Genomic DNA, 25,055 nt, shown 5'->3' on the forward strand with positions numbered 1-25,055 from the left:
AGAGCAAAATCAAGAAAGTGGATGAAGAAGCCTTACAAGTCTAATGACTGGCTGCGACTGGATCACATGAGTGGAGTCTGAAAGGAGCTCAGATACGGGGAGGAAAACAATGGATAAGCTTCAAAGGTACAGAGCTGTCAGAGCTATTTCCAGTTTGCATTATCAGACAAGAGGACAGTTTTTGTTGTTCTTGCTCAGTAGACAGTATAGAAAGAAAACAACTGAAGATCCAGTTCTTTTATTCCTGTTCATGCTACTCATTTGCAGTAGCCACTACTAAGTGTTGATTCATTAGACAGTAGTAACTTTTCTAGTCTATACCCTACACCAATGAAGTAAGCCTTGGCAAAATTCATTGTTTTCAGGCTGTATGTATCAAAATTTTATAGCGACCACTGTAGACACTGTCATCATGTGAGTGAAGGAAAGAGTGAGGCTTGATCTGACACAGTCTATTTTGGTTTTCAGACCATAAGTACACATTGCCTGCTTACAGCTAATGAAGTTCACACCAGTTGCCCATCCTAGGTGGACTAATGTGTCTCCACACTAGTAGGCAATACAAAGCAGGTTTCTCTGCAGCCATCCCAGATTGCCTTACTGCGACTAACAGATTCCTGCACAGGCACAAAGAGGAAACAGCTGGAGATCCTTGCATCCACATTGCAAGTGGAGCGCTTTAGATAGTGCCCTGGTGCGCAGGTTCACCTTGGTCCCACCTGGAGAGAAGATGCTTCATGTGCCACACTGGTATACTGGAGTGCATGACACCAACACGAGACAATTTCACGCATGAAAGCAACCTCGTCAGTACGCAAAATCACTAATGTAGATGTAGCTATTCCAAGGTTAGGAAGATTAGTGGGGCCAAGCTCAAAAGACAACAGAGGAGAAATTTTGAGTTCTCCCTTGAAAAAGATTTCATGCCGATTTTGTTTTCTCCATATGATGAATGTGAAACAAACCCCTTTTCTTTAAGTACTTTGATTTAGCATTCATAGATTCCCTGTATTTGGTTTATAGACTTTGTTCTGGGCTATTAATATTAAGTAATTTTGAGATATTTCCCCCTCAGCAACACATGGAAAATCAGATCATCAGTTGTTGGGTTGCCCTGGGTTACTGTTAGCCAACTACTCCTCTTGAACCAAGAATAATTTGGAAGAACTGTTTGATTATTCTTGTGGAAAAAATTCCCTGAGATGTTTGTTATGTTCTACCAATGATAACAAACCTAGTACTTTGTTGCAGGACAAATAATGTGCATTTTGTTGACTGGTATATATGTGGAATTTGTTCCGTATCGTGTAAGGCCGTTGCTGTATTTACAATATATTATTAAGTGTTTTTAATTGTAGTCATTAGGACCTGGATAAATGACCGTGGATTCTTGGAAAATAAATACTTTAAATGTAAAATTAAATTTTGTAATTAATATTGGGTTTCATTTCTATCTTTTTCATGGGAAAATTTGATAAAAAGCTAAATCATGCATCTCTCGCCTACAAAGAGAACTCAAACTTTGAAATGTTGCACAGATAGGTATTTTAAAATTATTCCATTCAAAATATTCTATATAGCTATTTAAACATAATTTTGCCCAAATATTTTGGGATTTAACCAATATGTTTTGTTTTGCATAGTTAAACCTGAGGAGGGTAGATTCTCAGTTGATGTAAATGTAAGCCCTTAATAAGTGGAGGCATCACCAACTCTCCAGTCGAGCTTCCTCTTCACTGTCTGGGATTTCAAATTTGTACCTAGCAGTCTGATAGTGTACAGATTTTAAGTCCTTGGCATTCAGTAACTTTTACCAACTTAATTCCTAATTTGTGAAAATTTCACAGTTTTTTTCTTTTTGTTTTTGCAGTATGACTGATTGTTTATTCTAGCAGTTTAATCTTGAATTATCAGTGCAAATTTTAATATACCTAGCTGAACTAAATGCAATGCTAAACATAGAATATTTCAGTTCAGAGAATTGAACCACTTTAGAGACTCTGGCGTAAAACAGAGAGGGGAAAAATAAGAATGCCTTTAGCTCTTTAATGAAGTAAATTTTAATGTTAAAAAAAATTGAAGATCAGGATGTAAATCTAATGCCATTATAAAGGGCAACGTACAGTACTAAAGATCTGAAATGATGTTAAAAAAACAAAAAGCTTAGTTTGGTCTTTGTTAGGGCTGAACCTGCAAGTGCTAATTACCTTCTGCCTTCAGCTGAGAGTGCATAATAGCAGTTGATAGGCACTTGGCATCTTGCAAGATCCTAGTTTGCTAGGCACACAAAACTTGAAAGGGAGTAACATTTGGTAAATATAAAGTACCAGCTTCTGGAATTTCCATCGTAGTCTGGTTTTGTTTGTCAAAGAGAACTTCTGACATACATGTACTCATTCTGACCTGAACATCCCTGCCAAATCGTTATAGAGCCATATAGCTTGACATAGTTAGAGGTCCTTTTGACATAGAGACTCAGTCAGCTCAATAGTTGCACATGATAGCTAGATATTACAGAAAGTGGAATAAAATTTTGGTTTCTGTTAGAATATTTGTGCTTCAAAATGTCCACTTTCCTGAACACAACTTCAAATGAGAAACTGTTTATGATTATGAGCAAATGTAGTTGAGGTAAAGTGGGAGATGAGTTGAAAATAAGATTAGGTTTTCAGTCTTGAAACCCGTTTCCATTGCAGGCAATGCGTACTTTTTCAAGTAGAGTGTACAGCTCCACCATAGGCCACTGGGAGGATTAAGTTCCTTCTAGGGGAGGCAAATTGTTAATGAATGTACTACAGTAAAAAGGTCATTTCTCCGTGGTTTTTACTAATGTTTGTGTGTGGATCTTTTAATTTTTATTTCTTCCTTCTATGTCCTCCTTGTCTATGTTGTGTCTCATGACTGTTCTGGATTATCACTTGCGGTAGGTTTATTTTGCTATTTGGACATGCCTAGTCTAAAGCTCTGATACATATAGTCTTCTGACAGCTCTGGCTCCTCAGCTGGGATTTATATGTAGTAGCTTTTATACACACATCAGGAGGCTGAACTAAATTGATTGGGTATTTTTTTGGTTGGGTATATATTTGGGGGGAGGCTAGAGGAGGGCGAAAGAAGAGAGGTTGTCATTCTTTCTGTAGTTAAAATGTTAAGTCAAACTGTACTAGAAAGCTCAAGTTTAAAATTGATAAGCACATAAAAATAACTTTCTAGTTTTATTTCCTTTTTGTATAAATGTCACCATATCAGAAGTAGAAGAAAGCAGTATGTATTTTTAATGTCTTAGTTTCTAAGTGTTGCTAAAAGGATTGGTACCTCATGAAACTTGCTGTGGACTCTCGCATCATCTCAATACAGTGCCCACGCTTTAAGTTCTTAATGCTCTATACAAAACTCTTTTAAGTGGTCTTACTCCAGATTTCTGTTGGTGCAACTGACTGACAACTAGCACCAGTGCTTTTATGAGATCTTCCCATCACAGTTTTCGTCTTTGTAACCTCCTAGTCTCTGCCATGCCCCTGCTGGCTCCCACTACTTTTTTCTTTACGGAAAAAAAAGGCCCCCAGACACCCAGGTCCAGAGACATTATAATAGCTGCTGATTTATTGGGTCTGAATTTAATGCATTGGTACAACAAAATTCTTGCTTAAGCTCCGCCTGTGGGCTGAGGAAAGGAATAGACGTAATCATTCCAGTCATGAACAGTGGCACTGAAAAATTACTAAAATTTAGCCCTATTGCTTGGAGAATAATTGTTGTGGTGGTCTGAACATTTTTTTAGGTCACAAAGCATTTGTGGAGAAGGAGATTTAATAGCTCCGTCCTTTCTCATTGCATTAGGCTGAAATGCTGTCACTAGTGAAAGATTTTTGACTTACAATTAATGTGTCTGTTAGGTGAAATAGGAGATTTGGGATCAGGTATATTTACTACATCCGGGAGTATGAGGGGTATATTCTTGGCTCTGCTACTGACTTACTGTGGCCTTCAGTCAGCCACCTGACTTCTCTGTATATTTGTTTTTCCTTTATGTAGGCCTTCCTTTTACATTGGGGTTATGGACTAACTTCATCAGACTATTCTGATTAATGTTCATGTATTAAAAGCAGTGAAATATCAGGGTGTTATAAAGTAATATGATACTGAGAGCTGCAATTACACCTAGCCAAACTTCAACATATAATGGTTTTCTTAGACTATTTCACTTTATGATTTTAGCTGTTGAACAGTAAACACCCTTTCCCTCATGGAAACAAAATACTGAAGGAACAAGCTTTTTAATGTTAGGTGCCCCCAAATATTTCAAAGTAGCGTGTGTTGACCTGGCAGCATGAAGATGATAGCCAAAATGAAGTCAGTAAAAGCCACACTAACATCCAGAGAGCCTGGATTTCACTCAAAGGAACCCAAGCCTTTATTGCCAGAAATAATCCAAGAGGATCTTTTTGAGGGACAGGAGATCTCTTGCTGGCAGTGGTCTTTTCTTCTGCAATGTTTGCTCGTGTGATTGTTTTCCCAGTTGAATGCCTAGAGAACAGTGAGTGTATTTTTTCCACAATGTCACCTCTCTTGGTCTCAGCATGCCAAGCTCAGCATCCCATTTGTTGGCATCTTCAGCCCATGCTGACATTAATGCTCGCCATGGCTTATCCACAATGCAATGGGACATCCTGATTCACACTCAGAAAGACAGTATGTGCTGCAGAGCCATTACAGTGCAGAAAATTAGTCAGAAACAATGGGGACAAGTCTTCCTGAGAAAACATGCCCAATAACTATACTGTGGCAGTCAAAATGGATTGACTGAGTCCCATTTGTACATTAATGCAACCTCAGGCTTGACCAGTCGTCCTGCTTTTTCACCTGCCTCAGAAAGCAATGTGCAGGGTGCATAAAACTTTTTGGAAAATGTGCAAATAACATGTTTATGAAATACAGTGTTATAGATGAGTGTTTGTGTTCTGCAGGGTTGTCTGCAAACCACTTTTGTAACAGACTTATACTAGACCTCAGAACTCTGAAAACATGGAAGCAACAGCTGTGAGCCACAAGGCTGGGCTTATTTCCATTCTGGCTCTTCCTCTCAGTCATTCCCAAAAAGACATAGGAGCTTGCTTTGCATGCTTCCTGAGTTTCTTTTTCGTCCTTTTTAAAAAATATTTTTCCTGTAAAATAATTCATTTACTTTTTTTGCAACCTATTGTACTGTTAGCATGATATGAAGATGTAAATCCTACTCATTTTCTAACATGTCTTATTTTCTATACTGAAGGTCTTGCCATTGGAAGCTTCCATAGTCAAAGACATTTCTTTATTGCATTCTCTTGCATAACAGACCAAATTTTGAATTCTTTACTGTAGGTTCCTAATGAGTGGTGTCTAGGAAGTATGCAATTATTCCCTAAATTAAGTGATCTGAATCACACTCTTGAGACATTTACCTGTATCCACTGATTATATGGAGAGCTATACTCTTATAGTAAGTGCCTGAAGTTAGTGGGTATGAAGAGCCTACAACAGGAACAGAAGTTCGTATCAATTAGGTATACATTTCAAACCCTATTGGGAATATTTATTTGGTTACTTTTTAAGCAAAGGCATTTATTCTTTACCAAATGATGAATAATAAATATGAATAGCAAAATAACCATCAAGCATGAGAATATCAGATACTTGATAAAGCCCTGTTTAGAGTATAGTCAGAGTCTTATCTCTTTTTAAGCATCTGAGCCAAAAGAACAGTTCTTTGCCAACTTATTCTCCATATATCAGTGTGGCACCCAATAAATCATGTCTGTCTATATTTAGGTCAGTTTTCACTGTTAAATAGATGTAGTTCTAATTATATAGTATGACAAATTTTTCAAACAGAAATAAATGTAGTACTCAGAGTGGTCCTCCCAAGCCAAGGAGCCAGCGTTGTCCCAGAGTGTGCTTCCATCTGTCCTGCTGCCATTCATTTGGGGAGGGTGAAGAAGAATTGATTGAGCAGCATGCACTGGCCAAGCAGCCTAAAGCTGCCTCCTACTCACAGCCTGCTGCTTCACACAACCAAGCGCTGCCATATGGGAAGTGGGGGCAGAGCACGCTGGCGTACTTGCAAGAGCACTTGCTGCTTCTTGTTCATGTGCATGGGCCCTGCGTTCAAAGCAGAGCCCTGACCCACAGGGTGAACTTCCAAAGTAGGCCCCCAGGCTGAGATTTGCTGCATCTTTTTTCAGCAAATAAACACTGGCTACAAGAAAAACAGTTTGTTTTGGGGGCTTAACAGCTCCAACTTGAATGTATGTATTCATATTTTACATTGAACACCTCCAGCACTTGCTGTATTCTTCGATTGCACCAGAATGAGTTGGTATTTTAGTACCCACACAATTCAGCGAGCTCTTTAAGCTGAACATGATAGCCTCATGTCATAGAGCTCCTAAAGAAAGCAAGCCTTTTGAATAATTCAACAGACCATTTAAAACCTGGATAACAAGCAAGGAAGTAATGTCAAGGCATCGCATGCTGGACACAGCAGGGTCTTGCTCATTCTGTGCATCGTTGTGGCCCACTGCTGGTGTGTGAGGCCAGCGCTCTTACAGCAGTAATGGCAAAGCAGATTTCACAATGACCAAAGCCTGGCTCAGCCACTGGAAACCCGTGCGCAACATGCTCTTTAAATTAATTCATGGAGAGAAAGCAGATGCTGAAAGAATGAAATGTTGCCTTTCCTTCTGGGGGACTCTGATAGAGCATGTGCTACAATTGCAGGTTTTCTGCTTTGTGATAGGGAATCAGACAGAAATTTTTAAAGGCTTTTCTTTTCCCCTGGGATAAAAATTGGCCAGGTCAGAATTATGGTGTTCTTGAAGGTGAAAGAAATTGATAAGAGGTGCACCATCATTAGTGGAAATGCAGCCATTCCTAGGTGTGGAGGAAAAATTGCCTTTCTGATAAATTCATTGTTGGACATGGCACAGACCATTCTTGCTACAAAATAATATTGTTTTTTTCCGTTCGGCTCAGCAGGCATTGCACAAGCCTGAGGACTGGGCATCATTCACACGTTAAAAAAATATCCCATTTGCCGTGTGAACAAAAGGAATGATTGATGGGGCAGGCAGAGATGGAACTCGGGATGGCAGCATGCACTGTGCAGCAGATAAACTTACAGGCTGCAGGCAGCGTTATGTTTTCCTTCCTAACGTCTCTCCTTCTTGCTTACTGGTAACTTGTTTCTTGAAAAGTGAAGCCATAGGCCACCCCATGCATGGAAAGAGCCCTAAAAACTCTGTTAATGAAAGTGTTTCTTTATATATGACAGTGAAAGACACTTGCTTACAGTCTTAAATAGCTTGTGACGTGAACTAGGCATTAACAATGAGACATGAAGATAACTGAGACCAGAATCAAATTGCAAAATAGACCTTCATGGGTCTTTGCATCTTCCCGGTGACTCAGACATGATTGTGGCCTCTGCCTCGCTGTACAGGAGGTAGGGAAGTACGCCTGCTCCCCCAGAAGCTTTGTTACCCAAATCTCGTATCAGTTTGCTTTCCTGGAGCTTCTGCACACGTGCAATCTGGAGGTAACCAGCAGACCAACTGTGCTAAATCCCTTGCAGACCCTCTCTATTGCTACACGTAGTTTTGGGAGGAATTAAATGAAAGTGTATATAAAGCTGTTTTAATCCCCAGAATTTCTTTTGTGGTTTGTGGTGGATATTAGTGGGGTAAACCCAGTGACAGGATGCAGGGCTTTTGGTGGAACTGAGCTGGAAGCAAGGGATGTTCACAGTATTGGGAGGCAGAGTCACTGGAGGGAGGCTTTTGTCGGCTGGGGGAATGGGAGGAGGAAGAAGCCCAGGAAATGTAAAAACCCACTGCAAGGTGTGGAGTTGGCAGAACTGCAATTGCAAGCAGTTTTGCATTTTCTTTCCTTTTTTATGCAAAAGATGCAACTACAAAAAAATTGTAAATGAAGCATTTCCTTTAACAACCCAGAGGAGAAGAGGAGACTGTAAAACCACTCTTAATTATGTTATGGAAGTGAAGAAACAATCAGTAGATTGAACTGTGCATCCCAGATTGCTGTAATTTACCCCTCTTTGTTGTAGGAACTACTACACAGTAGATGAGCTTGAAAACAATAAACTAAACACGGCACAGAAAAGAAAATCCTAATGCCATGTGTAGATTTATGTCTGCACCCTTGGTTAGAACTGGTTACAGAGCTCATTCAAATATGGATCAAATGAGAGGTTGCTCAAAAATTCAGTTTGTCTTCCAGGTCTAAGAAAACATATAATGTATATTGTGTGTCTCTGTTAAGGTCCATGGCGCAAAATAACTTTTCCCACTTGCTGATTTCATTAGGTGTGCATGTTTCACCTTGTAATGGTTGTATTGGATTAACATTTTTTTTGTATATTCCTACGCCTGCTTACATATAAGCCTACATTTTTCAGATACTTATAGACATGTAAAAGGATATAGAGGTTTCATTGTTGTGTGTCTGCATATGTTATGCAGAAGTGAAGAAACCACTTGAGTGAAATTCAGAGTCATCCCACATTAGAAGAGATAAAGCTGGTCTCCAGCACAATGTAATAATGCATTTCTATGTTGCGTATTCCACAGAAAAAATATTTAAAATGTCATGGAATTAAAAGAAATATTAGGAAAGGCTTATATTCCTCTGCACCTAAATCCAGGCTTTCTGATGACAGTTGTGTCAGTTGAAGCAGCTTGAGGAAAAAGCTGGCTTATAATTAAAAATATTTTATTGTTTCTAAAACCGATAAAATATAGCTGCTTATTCTAATTGATTGTAGCAATACAACCGTAAGATCCAATATAGTGTGATATAGTGTGCTATAAATTGAGGATTGCAGTACCATTCCATTAAATATTGATCTTTCAGAGAATCTCAATACAAAATGAAAATCCCTACCGGTTGTTTCAAGTACTTTGAAGCAATGTAATTCTTCTTCTTTGGAACTCAGCATCTGCATCAAACATGAGAAAATTCTGTGCTTCCTTTGACTCAGATTCTTCTTGAAGCATTGGATTGTCGTTTGAAAGCAAATTCCTCTCTTGATGGTAAAAACTATTATGTACAGTCTGCGGTAGAGATAATAATTTGTCATTTCTTCCCTACCCCCACACCACGACCTTGGCCAAATCCGAACACATCTCATTCTTAGTGTTTCTTAGTTTTTCTTAGTGTTTCTTAATGCTTCAGTGTTTCTGAGTCAAGGTCAAGAAGAATCATATAGCTCCTCAGCTGATATGAGTAACATGCAATGTTTTCCATCTCCCCTGGGAAATAGCTATCACCTTCCAACAGGCCTTTCATAACCTGTGGAGAGGAGTATCCCAACCATGCAATGCTTTCTGCCCGCACTTCAAAACTCCCTTGCAAGAGGGACATTAGCTTCCCATTATATTTTCCATAGTCATAGTAACTTTTTCATATTGAATTGCCCACAGTTCTGGCGTCTCTCAGATTGATCAGCTCTGCAGAATAGTATATAATTTTCCTACAGAGAGTATGGCTATATAACTATTGCCTTGACGCAGTAGTTACCAATTCCTCATACCTGGAAATTAGCATATAAGGTTCGTTTTGCATTCTCCCTTTTATCCCTGAGGAATGGCTGTAGGATATTTCCTCTCAAACAAAATACAGGTCAAAAGTAGATGGAACAGCAGCAAGTCCAGTACTTATCCCAGAAACGGTGATACACTGGAGCTGTTTATCACTCCTCTGTCATGGAGTCTTCTATTAGGGCAATACTGGGATGATTCAGAGCAGTGGGTCTTGGAGTTAACATCCCACTCTGAGTTATTGCTTCCTGTTGTCTCCAGGCTCAGATAAATGGGGTTGCTTCAGTTGGATTGAGTCACATCTTTTTTTTTTTTTTTTCCCCATGATCACAAAACCTCAAGCTTATTTTTATTACCAATGAAATCAAGGTGTTTGGCATAATCACATCACCCCATATCCTCAAAGTCCCACGTATGGTCTGGGAGGGGATGTGTCTCGAACTGGCTTTGCTCCAACAGTATCCTCTTGCCATAGAGCCTGTCAGTTTTCAAGTGTCACACTTGTTGTACTAACAAAAAATGTTGTGCTACAGCCAGGGAATTCACTAGCAGCTTGGCAATTAAAATGTCTCAAAATAATTTTCATTTCAGGCAGTCCAGCCCTTCTGAATAGATATGGTTTAGTTCAAAAAGTATTACTCTTCCAACATCACAGGTGATTCTCATCCACTACCAACCTTTCCCACGAATCTCATCCAGGTACACTGTAATTTATGTTCCTAGTAAGGAGTCTGTCCTTCACTAACATTCAGATATTAACTCAAACCCAGCTCCTCAGCTTGCATAAATCAATGTCGTTGCATTGATTTCAGTTGAGCTATGCCAGCTGAATTTCTAGCTTATTGCAAAAAGTAGAGAGATGATTGCTTAATACTGTACGGTTTTGAGTCTGACCTTTTAAATTTAGAGCTGGCTTCTGAAAAATAACATTTTCTCTTCAGAGATCAATCTTTCTTGTTACCACACCCACGCAACTGTTGCGTGGCCCTCACTGTGTTCATGGCAGAGTGAGAATGTTAATGCTCTCCATTTGTTCTTTCACCAACCACCATCAGCCATGGATATAGCTACTTTCTAGCCTTGCTGTCTCTTCAGATAGAAAGCCCCATCTTCAACCTATTGTTTATAAATGCTGTGGGTTTCTTCAGACCACCTCACATTGTGAAAAAAGGAAGAGCATAACAAATCTTATTCTTGCACTTAATAGTCTGTTTGTGTAAGCAGAAGCTCCATATAGAAGGAACTTTCATCCAGATAGGGCTCTTATAGATAAGCATACTGTTTACTATAACATGCAAATAACAATTCTGGATGAATCCTCAGTATTGATTCCTTGTTTTCACACTCTCAACTTTATTTTCACATTTTCCACAATTTTTCACTATTTGTCTCATCACTTTTGCCCATTTTTCAGTTCTTACTCACGCGAGAATCTGCTGGAATAAGATCTACATAGTTAGTTATGGTTCATATGTTTTAATAATTGTATGAATTCCCTTTTCCGCAGTGCAAATACTTCTGCTTTCTGGTACAGCAAAAAAATGATTACATCATTTAGTATTTGAATTATGTATAAAATCTAATATAACTGCTGTGTCATTTAAAAATAGCAGGTTTTATGCAATAGACAAAGCTGTAAGCAGTTCTGTATTTCTTTATTTCTGTGTTTCTTCCTAAGCAAACTAAAAACTTTCAATCAATTTGGTTCAGCCAAGCTTTATAGCGAGAATGAATAAAAAGGAAATTGGTCTCGGGAGGGAGGGAAGAGGAGAAACATGCATTTGCTAATGGCATGGTGAAAACTTTGCTTCCATATTCATTCTAAATAAACATGAAAAATGTTTGGCATATGATTGTAGGAAGAACTCATCCACAGCACATGCTCTTTATCATAGTAATTCTACAGAAACATATTGCCAGTTGCAAACAATTCACAGCATGCACAACCAGGTTTGACATTGCCAAGATATTATTAAGTTGAATGAATGTGTGACTTTGCTTATTTAATAGCATGTTTGCCTCCTTGTGCCTCTTTACGAGCCAGTGTGAGCCCAGAAGAGTTTTTCGATATCAAGTGGATATTTTGTTTCTACTTTCAGGTTTTATAACAATTGTTGCTTGTAATAGTCCAAGAAGCTTTCTTCCTACTTCCATTGCTTGCTTGCTGATTTATAACATCTTCTTGAGCAACCTAAATAGTATATATGTATATATGTAATATATGTAAACTGCATATTTGGATTTCTGCTGTCATGCTTGCTTTTAATGGCTTTAAAATAGATTTGAGAACAGTGTCGATTTTAAACTTAAGAGTTTGCCTTTTTCATGAATATTACATTCCTTGTTTCTAGGCTCTTAAGGATGATGATGCTGAGACTGGGCTGACTGATGGGGAAGAGAAAGAAGAACCCAAAGAAGTGGAGAAACTAGGGAAAATCCAGTATTCTTTGGATTATGACTTCCAGAATAATCAGGTTTGAAACAACCAACCTGTAACATTTCATTTCTGTGTGTGCAAGGGGAGAATGAACTAATACATTCAGTTACAGTAGATATTTCTGAAATCCTTACTGCTTGAACAGAGTAAAGGGAGAAAGCAAGACTGAAGATTCCTGACAGAGGTACTACTAAATTGGTATTCAAGGTACTCAGAGTTTATATTGCACCTTTAATCAAAATTGAAGACACAGTTTTGTCTAATGGTTATTAATAACATATTAAGGCATCACCAATCAATGTCAACCCACATTATATTATGGAGTCTGCATGCAGACAGTAAAAAATAGCTTCAACCTTCAGGTATTTAAAATATAAGCAAACAAATGGGAGGAAAAAGAGAGCGACATAAAAGTAAGTTGATTCATTTTGGGTCTTTTAGCAAGTTGGTAGAATTACCAGGAGTAGCTTCCTTTCACTTCATCAAGTGTGCACTTTGCCTTATTAACTAGCTGCACCAGGTTCTGTTGCTCTCCATGAAAGTACACCTACTGGCCAAGAAAATTTTAGTTTGGAACAAAAGTCTAAATAAAAAGGTCTGTCCCCTAAAAACAGGAAAGTTGGACAGCAGAATCTCTTTAGTCAAGGGCCGATACTCCTTCAGTACCCTACGCTAAAGCTGGTAAGACCAAACCTTGGTGTATTTACCCAAGTTTTCAGTAGGAATAGACACCGTAATGTGATGTAGACCTAGAATCGGCCTACATAACAGGTCTGGCTACATCCTGAACTAGCTCATGTTTAATTCCCCTCCCTGGCCTCTTACTGTGGTTGGGATCACTTTTATCAATTATACCAATTAACAACCTCACATTAAAACTCACTGTGCTTCACTTTGGCCCGAAGTACACTGACACATCTGACTTCTTCACTTCTACTGCATGTCTTTCAGTGAACTTGAGAATACATATCCTGTATTTCGTTTTTTGACAACTTCAGTCAAAACCAGATCATTCTTCTCTATTTAGGAAAAGAGATGACTACTGAACTTAAATCCCTGTTGATTCCTATTCTTCATCTGAACTGACTTCTGTGTGTACTTGTGATTTATTTCCATATTCAGATTCTTGATTTGATGCTATTCACTGAATGCATTACACTTACTTGTTGCAAGACAAAGAAAATAAGAGAAATTAATAACAATTTCTGTGTCAGCAGCAGGGTGTTTATACACAGCTATGACCTGGCGTAATACATAGTATTTCCCTGTCTTTTCAACTATCCTGACTACCAGTGCTTGTTTTTCAATGCAAGAGCCAAAAAGAATTCTGAAACCTTTCAAGAACCTGTGGTTAAAAGAGCTTTTCCTCGACTCCCAGAGCAAATTCCCTGGCCATGTGATGAGGCACACTGATCCGCCTTGAAATCACTATCACTTGAAATAAGTATGAAGCGTTAGACCCTTCAGAAGCAGAAGATCTAAAGAGGGGGAAAGGAAAAGCTGCAAATGTGTTCTGACACATGGATTTCAGTTTCCTTAGAATATGAAAACAAACTTGCTGTGTGAATTTTATTAAAGGAAATGTTGATTTTGTGAACTATATTTTACAAAGGGAAATAGGGTGGGAGAGCAACAAATTTGTAAAAATGTGTAGTGTTTAATTAAGGTAATAAATTATTTGAGTTGTGGATTCCTATTTTATTTTGCTGCTCTAAACTACATTGCAGCTTGGAATTTGTCAGAGGATAGATGACGTAGAAGAGGAGATTCAGCTAGGTTAGTATAGCATGGTGGCATGAAACTACAGAGCAAAAATCTGGCTAATATATTGCACAGGGTTAAGAACAGAGACAAGATGACCAATGTACTACTCTCCAGAGCACGATGCCTCGGTTTTAGAGAGGGAAATTTTAAAAGGGAATTGAATTGCTTTTCCGCTCTGTTAAATAAAAGTCATGGACTTGTTTTTCACTCTTTGATGTGAAAGACTTGATGTAGATCCTGAGCCTATACATGTATTTATGAACTGTTATGCATCTAGAATAAGAATGAGACAGAAAAGAAGTGGTTCTTACAGCTAAAAGAAAATATTTCTTGGAGCGTAAGAGTCCTATAGGTGGGAAAGCAGGGAGGCCATACTGTGAATTTAAAACTGGTAATAATAAGTCCAGCTTTGAGGAATCTCTCAGAAGCCAGAACCTTCTTTCCTAGATTGACTATATTGTTCTGTATTCCAGTTGTTAGTTTCTGTTTCCAATTTTAAACAATTCATCCATGAGAGAAGCAAATATATTGTGACTGAAGCACTGATTTAGAAGAAAATACTCTCAGATTTCATTCCCAGTTCTTAATATCTTGTCTTCAGATTGACCTTGAAGAGTGACTTCAATGTTTATCTTAGTTCTGTGTCTATGAAGCAAGATTAAAAGTATTTTCTTTCTAACTCCAGTATCCTGATGAGGCCTAATACAGGCTGGGATGTCTAGATAACGTAACATAACATAACGTAAGCCTTCGTTTACAACACTTAAAAAATGTCCAAGGCATTTATAAGTTTCAAATGTCCTTCAGTCTTATTTTTAAAAGTCAGAGATTTAAGAAACTAATTTTTCTGTTCTGCCGTGAGATTATGAATTGCTATTAGGACTTAGTTACCAAAGGTTAGCTTTCGTGAGGTATTTTTTGAAAATGCTGTCCTTAGTTCACTACCTAAACCCATTTGTATACGTAGCAGAAATTAAATATAAGGAAGAGCGAAAGATCCATTTGTTTTCAACAAAGTTCTGCCTGAGGATTTGCATTTGATATATCACCTTTTTGTGTTTGGTTCTGAAGAAGGTTACATGTTGAGGATTTAGAATACAAATTTTGTAGTCAAAATTAGACATTCTTGATTGTTTAATAATGTAATTTCTATTCATGGTTCCCAGCATAGAAAAATAATGCACAAGAAGAGAGAGCAATTGAAAGTTATTTGATTGCAGTCTTTAAAAAGATGAAGTCTGTATTTAGCTGTAATCAGCTGCCCTTTGAAAACCTCTTTTCTGCTTAAAAACAGCCTTTGTACAGTCTGCATCTGCCATAATTGGTTTTCTAAAGTCTACAGTGTTGCTTCATTTGCCTTCCTTGAAGGGGGAAGGGAAATAGTTTTTCGTAGACCAGAAATAGAGTCTGCATGTGTATTTCTCTGTTACCGTTTTTTTATAAATATCTATTTGAAATTTCATTCTGCTGTTTTTCTCTCTTTTCAGCTTCTGGTTGGGATTATTCAAGCAGCTGAGCTGCCTGCATTGGATATGGGTGGTACATCTGATCCCTATGTGAAAGTTTTCCTGCTGCCTGATAAGAAAAAGAAATACGAGACAAAAGTCCACAGAAAGACTCTTAACCCTGTTTTCAATGAGCAATTTACATTCAAGGTATTTTTTTGATAATATTGAAATTTTTTTATTTAACCACTACATATCTCATGCTCAGCTACAAAGTTAGACATCTTAGTTAATTGGTAACTGCAGCATAGTGATTTTTCATGCTGTAGAAACCTCTGATATTCAATGTTATGATGAAAACGGTATAACATAGGGTCAGACCTCAGTAGGTGTGAGAGTCACAGTTTGATTTTAGGCATTTCAGTTATCCTGATGTATGCCAATCTGATCCATATTTTATGTCTGAATAAAACTTACAAGAAAGTCAGAAAACAGTGACACTTTGACAAACGTCAGGTAAATATCACTAGATCAGCATTTTCTTTAAATATCTTTGTAGTCTGATTTATGAATTTCAGTATACCTTTTCTTTTCCCCTCAAAAATAAATGAAAACTCAAGGAAGGTAAATGGATGAAGGACAATATGGCAAATTAATCTTGCTAGATTTTGTCATAGCAGTTCTTTGCCATGCTACTTTACATATAAAAAGAAATCATGTCTTAGGTTTAATAACATATGAATTAAATAAATGTAGCTAAGCCTTACATTGCAATATTTAAGTCATTCCAATAGTGTCTATCAATAGTGTTTTTCTAAAACTGTAGCCGTACCTAAACCCCATTTAAATGCAATAAAGGAACACTGTACAGCATGTTTCATAGGGCTTCTCTTAATATACATTGCTCTGCTGTTATTTTAGGCCTTTCTCTCTAATGACAGCTACTGATTGAAAACAGGAACAGTGAAAGACTCAGGCTATGTAATCGTTCAATGAGAAAGCTGTCCCTGGAGGCCAGAACTACTACTGCATATATAAGCTTTTTATTTCCCTTGAAGATGTTCATAAAAATAATCTTTTGTGGGGAGTTATTTTTTTCTTGAGCTTTCCTAGGAGAATATTTAAAAGAAAACAGAGTTATAAATTACAGATTCCCATGCAGCTCACAAAAGGGAAGAACGAACCAATAATGCTGTCATCTAAGAAGTAGGCACAAATTATAAATCAGATCATCCACTCCTGGGCTATAATGTCCACTTGTTTTAAGTCACATATTTAATATTCAAATTTTATGCTCCAGAAGAAACTGCTTTCCTGATAGAGTGTTTAGGTGCATCCCAATATGGTACTGATCATCCCCTGGGTACTGCGGTCTGCACTCAAGAGAAGACCAACGGAGCATGCCAACAGTGAAAAAGATAATCGACCATTTAACTAGTGCTGCAACTGTAATAAATAACTTCAGTGGGAACTATTGACTATATCTTGTTTACTTGGGCAGAGCCTTACTTCTGTGACCTGCTTCAGGTGATGCACAGCTTCTGTTGGCATCCTTCCTATCTCTCTCTTTGGTACAGCTGCCCACCAGGCAGCCCAGGCCCATTTTGTTACCTTCTCCCAGCACACAGCTGTGAGCAGCCTGCCTTCTTCACAAAGAAGGGCTAATGGGGATGAGGTGGGTTATATTTCTGTTGTATTGCATCTTGAGCCCTGGACCTCATTCCTTCTCTTCTTTGGGTGGTTCCCTGTGCTAGTCCCCTTTTCATTTCTGTTTCCTAGACATCAGTGGTGCCATTCCAGGGTGCAGGTGTTTGTCAGGCTCCAGCTGTCTGAATTGTATATCCGCACTGTGCTGCCAAAAGGAAACTGAGAAATCCTGCCTGGACTACAGCAGTCTGGCAGAGAGAGGTGTTCCTCTCCAGGCCCAAAGTGGGAAGAGGGTTCATGTCAGGAGGAGTGACATGTCTGTGCCAGAAAAGCACTCCTATACATGTCCTTCTACCAAGGTCTCACCTGCATAAAGTCAAGAGGCTGAGTATCTCTGAGCAGAGCAGAAAGCAGGGAGAGGGAGCAATCCTTCACAAGAGCTGAGGACATCCTTGGTTGTCCTGAACACAGCTGTAGGCTGAGGCTGCTTTAGAGGTAATGAATGGCAGAAGCACTGACACTAGATCCTCTTTAAAAAGGAAAGTAGCTAAAATAAGCTTTACTGAGGTCAAGTTAATGATAAAAAAAAGTAAATAATGGTAAATGTAGTCTTTTCATGCATTCCAGATGACCAGGATCCATTAAGTGGTATGGTAAACTGATGGAGAAAGAAACTAGAACATTTCTCTTCTCTTCTTTTTGAGGCTGCATAAAAATAAAAGTGATGTTATTTAGAATTTTGCCTTCCACATACATTTGCCTTCTATACTTTTTTAGAAGCTACAAATAATTTACAGAATCAAAATAGATTTTGCTATAGAGTTTACTACACTACACAATCCTCTACCCATTGAAACTATTGTACTCAGTAATGGAAGCTGGAGCTCGCTCTCAAATTGAAAAGCTTCTTTTAACCTTATATAACATGTTATGAAAAAGGAAAACTACTCATGTTATTAGTATTTTAAAAAGCAAGTGGAAGCCAAACAGTAGCAAAAGACAACAGTCCTAGGGTTTAAACAGACCAGAACATACAGCATTTAACAAGGCTAATGATAATGCCACACTTTCATTTCTTTTTATGTAGACCATTAATAGAAAAATATTTACTGAAGGCTGTGGAAACCATTTATACTTGCAGAATATATTCAAATTGACCAAGTGTTCAGTGTAAATCCAAACAATTCCTAAATCAGACCTCTCCAGACAGCCGCTCAAGTGTAGCTTACCTGAACTGCATATCTTCATCTGAATATTAAAAATGTGACTCATAAGGATCCTAACCCACAACATCTGCCCAAAACACATCAGAACAGCTGGAGAATTAGTCAGAACTTGGCCCTCTGCCACCACAATTTCTAGCTGTACACTGTGACTCAGAAAGCACCTTAGTGTCTACGGTGTGAAAGGTATAATAATGAAAAATCTGCCTTGGTAAGTAATAGGTAGTGCTACAGTAAGAGAACTGTTTAGTGTCTAATTACTTTGCGTCAGATACAGTAAGCCAGTTCTGGTTTTTTCATCAGTCTGGGAGCTACCCATTTCTGAGTGATGACAGTTGATTTATTGAGGAAAAGACACTATTGTGTGAAAAGTTCATGTGTCTTCAGTGCAAATAATTGGCCTTCCTGTTTCAGTTTCATCACCTACAAAATGATTTTAAGTAGAATGAGAAAAACTCAGGGAGTGATGAGTGAGCTGCCACATTGTTCTATCGAGTGCCAGAGCATGGTCTCAAAAAATACCACGTCTGGTGGCTCTGAAACAAATACACCTCATAATTTTCCCTGCAGTTCAATTTACCTGAGATGACAGCTGATAAACCAAAGAAATAGATTTGCATTGTAGTGGACTGATCTTTATTGTCTCAGATATAGAGTTTGTCATTTTTTATTCTTTGCAGGTGCCATACTCCGAGCTGGGTGGAAAAACTTTAGTGATGGCAGTTTATGACTTCGATCGTTTCTCCAAACATGATATTATTGGGGAATATAAGGTTGCAATGAACACAGTGGACTTTGGTCATGTCACTGAGGAGTGGAGAGACTTGCAAAGTGCAGAGAAGGAAGAGGTAAGAAAAATCAGACTTTTTTTTTCTGCCAGGACACTTTCATCCTCAGCTGGAGAAACAGTCAAACTAGCAACATTTTTTTTGCTGAGACAGCTCCCATCTGTTATCAGCGTTTCTCAGCCTTACTTCACCTGATACATTTTTGATAAGCATCTTTTCCAGTGCTCATTGAATGGTACATTCTCCTTTGCTAATCCCATTTTCAATCTTTTTGATACTTTATGCAACATACTAAGAAAGTTTTCATGAGTTTGACTTTTTCTTGAATTGATGCAGCTTGGGTACATAGAGTTTGCATTTGTATTATAAGAGTGGCGTGCATTTAGGCTTCTTTGTGACCCTAATCATTCTCAGTGTTTGCATCTCAAGGCATCGTATTGTGCATGAAGATAATAGCAGGTTTTCATTGAAATGTCTTACAGTTTTATTGAGATGCTATGCAATAATATCCATTGATTAGAATTCTGCATTTGACAAAGACCTTGAAACGGCATCTCACTCAAATATTAATCACCTTTTTTATTTTCCTCTCTGTGCCAACATCCTGCGTGTTCATTATTTAGTAGGCATAGAGCTACATGTACGCAACACTTTTTGGAAATATTTCATCACTGAATTGTAGATCCTGTGAGGTTGTTCGTACTGGCACATCGACCTTTTTGCTTATTATAAGACCATTTTGTACTCAGTTTTACATTATTTTTCCTTTTGATTTCTAGATAATATCTGCCCACTCATAATAGTCAGAGTGCACAGCATGCTTCAGTTCTCTGGTGGGAGAAGAAGGAATTTGAGTCCGAGTTCCTCATTGTCTAATTTAGCTATTAAGCTGCTTTGGATTCAAACCGTAGTTTCTGTAATTAAAGGGACAATCTCTGGATGAAATTTTTCCTCAATATAAGTGACGAAAACCTGAATATTGGATTTAGACTACAAGTTGTGAAAAATTCAGCAGATGCTGAGACATGCAACCTTCTCAGATTTTCGAAAATGGCAGATTTTAGTCTTGCCTTTTTGAGTGTTTGTTTTTAAAGACTGTATTTTCAGATGTCTTTCTTCTGCTGCTTATTGATTTGAAAGCCACTGCTACATTGGGACTATTCTGCATGGCATTGTTTCATAGTGACAGCATTTGCAGGGCTCTCTTATTGCATATGACATTGGTACCCATGCTATATGGGGAATTTTTCTTCCACTCTTAGAGGTAAAGATGAAAATGAAAAAAAAGAGAAAAAGGAAGTTTGCAGTTCAAGGGCCCTGTTCCTTTAAAGACTCAGCATACCGGAAAGCTAGAAATGTGAAATCAGAGTGTATTAATCCTTATAAACTTTATTAAGTATCAAACTGGACTTTTATTGCACTATTGTGTGTGATACCAAAGCGTTTCATGTTTTTCTGTTGCAAAACACTTAAAAGAAGCCAAATATTACACGAAGAGGAATTGAACCTTCAACTTTTTAGTATAACTTAAAGCTTTTAGAACATAAACAATGATATCCCCATATGCAGGTGACAGATAACATGGCGTAGATTAGTGTGAGGTTTCATCTGTCTTGTGGCATAGAACATTGCCTCTTGAGTTTTCTAGCTCATGTCCACAGTAAGATCTCACTCAGTCCCTTGGTTGCTTTGTAAAATTCATATCCTGCTAATACAAAACAATGTTAAAGTTGCTTGAAATATAGTGTGAGCTACTTCCAAAAATGCCTTCTGACTTGGAAGGAACTTTTTATTAAAACAAAAGAAGGCAATTCAAATAAATATTTCTTAAAGTATTTGGATATAAGGAGAGTATTACAAGAACTTTCAATCATTTGTAGCAGAGACTAAACCTAGGTTGTACCTTATTTGTACTTTCAGAGCCCAAGTGATCTGGCAGATGAGTATTTTTACACGTGTTTGTCATTTGTCTATGCAAATATATTTGCATGAGAGTCAAGTTAACTAGACGAAACTAGCTCTCCTTAGTTCCTGTTTGAGCCTCTGCCCTAATCTTTCTTAAAGTATCAGGTACTATACATACAGAAAAAAACATGGTCATTTTTTAAAAGTTTTTTGATGGGGCCTTTTTGAAACTGCTACTGATGAGTGGCTTTTTTATTTATAAGAAGCTAGGCAATATCATCCTATGAAAACATCCTGAAAAACTGTGCTTGCACCAACTCCCTGAATATTTTTTTCGTAATACAGGAGATCTCCTGTTCCATTTTTGCATCTCTATGCTCTTAAGCATACAAAGTATCAAAAAATATGGAAAAATATCATTAGTTACGTTAGTTGGAGACTTTGTTGATCTTAGTTTTATATATATTAGTTGTAGCTTTCCTGCAACAGCTCCTGAGCTTACTGTACAAGTAAAAAGTGACCCCACAGAAACCAGTTACTCAAGATGTAGGTCAATCAAATGTATTTAATACAAACGGTCTACAATTATTTTTGCTCTGTTATGGAACCTCTACTTCTGTCATATAAGTGTTGAGCCTGATTCAAAGAATCGCTTAGCCCAGTTTGAAAAAGAAATCTTTACCAAGAACGAAGAGAGTTACATCTGTCAGTGGTTTGGGAGCTGTGTTTCCCAGGAAATGTCATTCCTATTTCCATATTTGACGACTACCAAGTACCTCACCCTCTTCAATATTCGGGCATGTGCTCAGCAGCAAAGATGCTATACAAATTCTAGTAGATTTTATGAGATAATAATTAGGGGACAAAGAGGAGTGGGAGAGGTCCTATCTCCATGAACCTGTTATCAGCTGACAGCAGATGTTGCAGAATTCACAGCAGATACAGCTGTGACCAAGCAGTACCCTGGCTTCAGAATTATCAAATATGGTACTGCACATACAAAGACTAACATGATTTACCTATGCCAGATGTGTAGCAACAGACACATGCTTGTCTCTTGGTAGTGATCATGAACATGATACGGTGGTCTGGCTTACTAATTGCGAGAGAACATGATAAAAACCAAATTAAAACCTAAGCAACTGGATTTCATCAAAAAATGTATGACAAATATAATTGTATTACTACCAAAAAAATCTTTTGTAGACTATTCTACATGCTATAGTTGCATAATGAGTTTGTCCTTGAAAAGCACATCTGTGTGTGGTCTGCAATATTTGAAGAATGACATGGTTTATTTCCTTTTTGCCCTTACAGCACTTAGGTAAGTTTGTCAGTTCTTAACACCGTAGTGGTAACTAGAATTCTAAATATGATTGCAATTAAGTATCAGATGCCAAAGTATCCTTAATGTTTTAATTCTGACCCCCAAGCAAGATGTATACCAAAGCACATCAATGGCAGTTGTTGTCAGTCATTTTGAAAGAACCATCTAGGTGGTACCAGTCAAACTGAGTATAAAAATCTTATTTTTATTTCACTTTATGTCGAATTGAGTTGATGCACATCACAGAATATACAATTTAATTAACACTGCAGTCATAGAGGGCAAAATCATTTTACAAATGGTTGTACTTCTTTTTGCTCATAAAGCTCCACTGTACTTTCCATGCTTTTTTCTATCTGGGCTTGAAATTGATGGCAGAAGATGAAGTTCTAATGAAATACTTGAAGCTCTACCTCTCACAGCCCAGCCTTTTGAATGGCATCTCTCTGACACTGCATTCTCTTCTGGGAAAGGTCTTATTAATATGTTTATGTTGATGAAGCACTTTGAAGATACAAGGCTTTATGTAAGCATTTGTTATGACTGTGAGAGGGCTTTGGGAAAGTATGAGTTTGTACAACGACTGCTAAATATTGGGGAGGCCACTACTAATGAGCTGCGTACCTTGAATCCTTTTTCCCTGGCTGCTTTTATCTTTCCTGTCCTTGTGAATATATGGAGGTGATTTATCTAGTAGTCCTTCAGTCTCATATGACTGAGAGCATGGGAGGGAAGAATGGTAGATACTGAAAGATTATTCACTTTTACCAAGTCTGGCACATAATGCTTTGGGCACAGAGTGTTAAAAAACAGATGATAGGAGTTTGCTCTTTTGTGTCATCTACCAGATGTCACTGCCATTAACTTTATCTGAGTACACAGTGCATCCAATATCTGTTATCACTCCAGTACAGAAGGCCAGACAGACCTCTCCTTTTCTCACAGCAGTGTGAATCATACTGAGAGTCATCTTCTGAATACTTCAACTGATTTCCCTTCAGACATTTTATTATATTGGCACTTAAATTGAAAACCTGTTATAGAAAACGTTCCAAGAAATTTTAGGGAATATAAGGAAAAGAAGAAACAATTCTTTCCCTTGAAAGCAGTAGAGAAGGAGAGTCTTATTCCATGAAGAGAAGGATCTTTAACCTGCCAGTATCCACCACCAAGAGTTCTGCAGACTGCTGTCACATAAGACTCTATGCAGTATCTGATCAGGCATCCGCCATGCATAGGTTACATGATGGATGCATGCTCATATCACAGTGGGTTATGATGGTTATACTTTGTACATGGCTTCTGAGTTGGAAGTCTGCTGGAAAACACCAGCAAGATGCACAAGAGCTTCTCTCCTACGTGATACACAATCCTAAGCAGGAGAGATGCTACAGTATTGCCTTGCAAAGGGGTGAGATGCAAGCAGTCTGCAGCTAGGGAGTGGAAGACCAGTTCTGTGAAGCTTGACGTGGACTATTCATGAGGATTCTTCTCTCCTTCCTCTTCAAAAAATAAAAGTTGAAGCAAGGATATGAAAAGTGGGCCTGAAATGGGTATGTTTAATACCTCGGCATGCTTCACAGAAGTTGTAGACTGACAAAGTTAGTAATCCATCTAGGTTATTGAATCCTCAGCACTGAAATTGCAGAGAGTTAAGAGGAAAGGACATTTTTACAGATGTCACTGTCAAATCACAGCAGCAAATCACTGTCATTTTCTGTTATATCAGAGATAGATGATCTAATAGGCCTTTCCCATCTCTAATAATAGCACTTAGTTGTTATACAGCTTTGCAGATAGAACAGTGCTTTGCAAAAGAAAGTATCATTGTCCCTATGGAGATGCTGTCAGTGTCAGAGAAATTTTAAAACGTGAGGTCTCCTTTATTTAGCTGCATATTATATTGGATCACTATGTTTTCTGCATGGTGTTCAAGTTTTCTCACGTTCACTTCTTCTTACACCCAATTAAAACTTTAAAATGTTAAGTCTAAGGGGTTTTAATTTTCAGGTTTTGTGGTAGAGTTACATACAGTAAATGCACAACGTTGAATGCATGTTCGACATTGTAAGTGCAGCATCTGTCCTGCAAAGGAACCGAATTTGATAGTGAGACAGGGAACAAAACAAGGTTCTAAAGTCTGAGAATAAGCAAGCCTGATTTGAAATTCTTCAGCAGCTAATTAGTTGGTTTTCATCTTGAAATTGAAGATGTTGAAATGTTGTGATTTTAAAGGTAAAACCATATTACTCAGTAGAGCAGTTATGGTACTGTTTCAGGCTATTAGAATTATGCATTTCTTTTCTCGCCTTTCATACTCAAACTGCTGACAGTCCCACTATATACCTTTGTTGAGTATTCTCTTTATTAACACCCTCTCTGGAAGAGACACCTACCTTAGGAGGTCAGAGGCATTCTTGTGTTATAAGAAAAAGAATGTAATTGGCTTATTTGAAATCAAAAGGGAACTTGTCTTGATTCATCTGAGACTGTCTAGCTTTACAGAAATTAAATTCAAATACAGAGGACAGTAGACAAGAAGGAGAATTTCAGTGATAGTGTTAAATTCAGACTCTGCTGGGGTCCTTCTGTTTCTGGACAGTGTTCATTCTGAGATCAGAAAAACTCGTATTGCTTGTTTTATCAAAAACATACTTATTACCATTTGAGTTTCAAGTGTGGAAGGGCATCTTGAGGTTAAACTGTGCTGACAAAGTAGATCCTACACTTTGTGCTAAGCATCTAATGATCCATACACAAAATAATAACAATTATATTAATGTTGATAAGACATTAACCTAAAGACCTTGTAGAAAGTTACAAGGCCAAAGGAAGGAAGAGTGGACAATTCCCCACCTCTGCCTCTTAATGTTATTGTCTGGGATTTTATTGCTGAAGTACAGGATATTTTGAAATTCTTAATAGA

At 37.9% G+C, this 25,055-nt stretch overlaps 1 protein-coding gene across 1 annotated transcript in view; it reads left to right on the forward strand.

The window, feature by feature from the left end:
- Nucleotides 1-25,055, forward strand: part of SYT1 (synaptotagmin 1) — a 289,650-nt gene that overhangs the window by 197,672 nt on the left and 66,923 nt on the right. Inside the window, exons 5-7 of the mRNA XM_068401570.1 lie at nt 11,945-12,067; nt 15,282-15,449; nt 18,790-18,957. Of these exons, the coding sequence (XP_068257671.1) occupies nt 11,945-12,067; nt 15,282-15,449; nt 18,790-18,957 (459 nt within the window). The remainder of the gene's footprint in view (nt 1-11,944; nt 12,068-15,281; nt 15,450-18,789; nt 18,958-25,055) is intronic.

The sequence above is a fragment of the Nyctibius grandis genome, chromosome 5 (assembly GCF_013368605.1).
Source record: "Nyctibius grandis isolate bNycGra1 chromosome 5, bNycGra1.pri, whole genome shotgun sequence".
Lineage (NCBI taxonomy): Eukaryota > Metazoa > Chordata > Aves > Nyctibiiformes > Nyctibiidae > Nyctibius > Nyctibius grandis.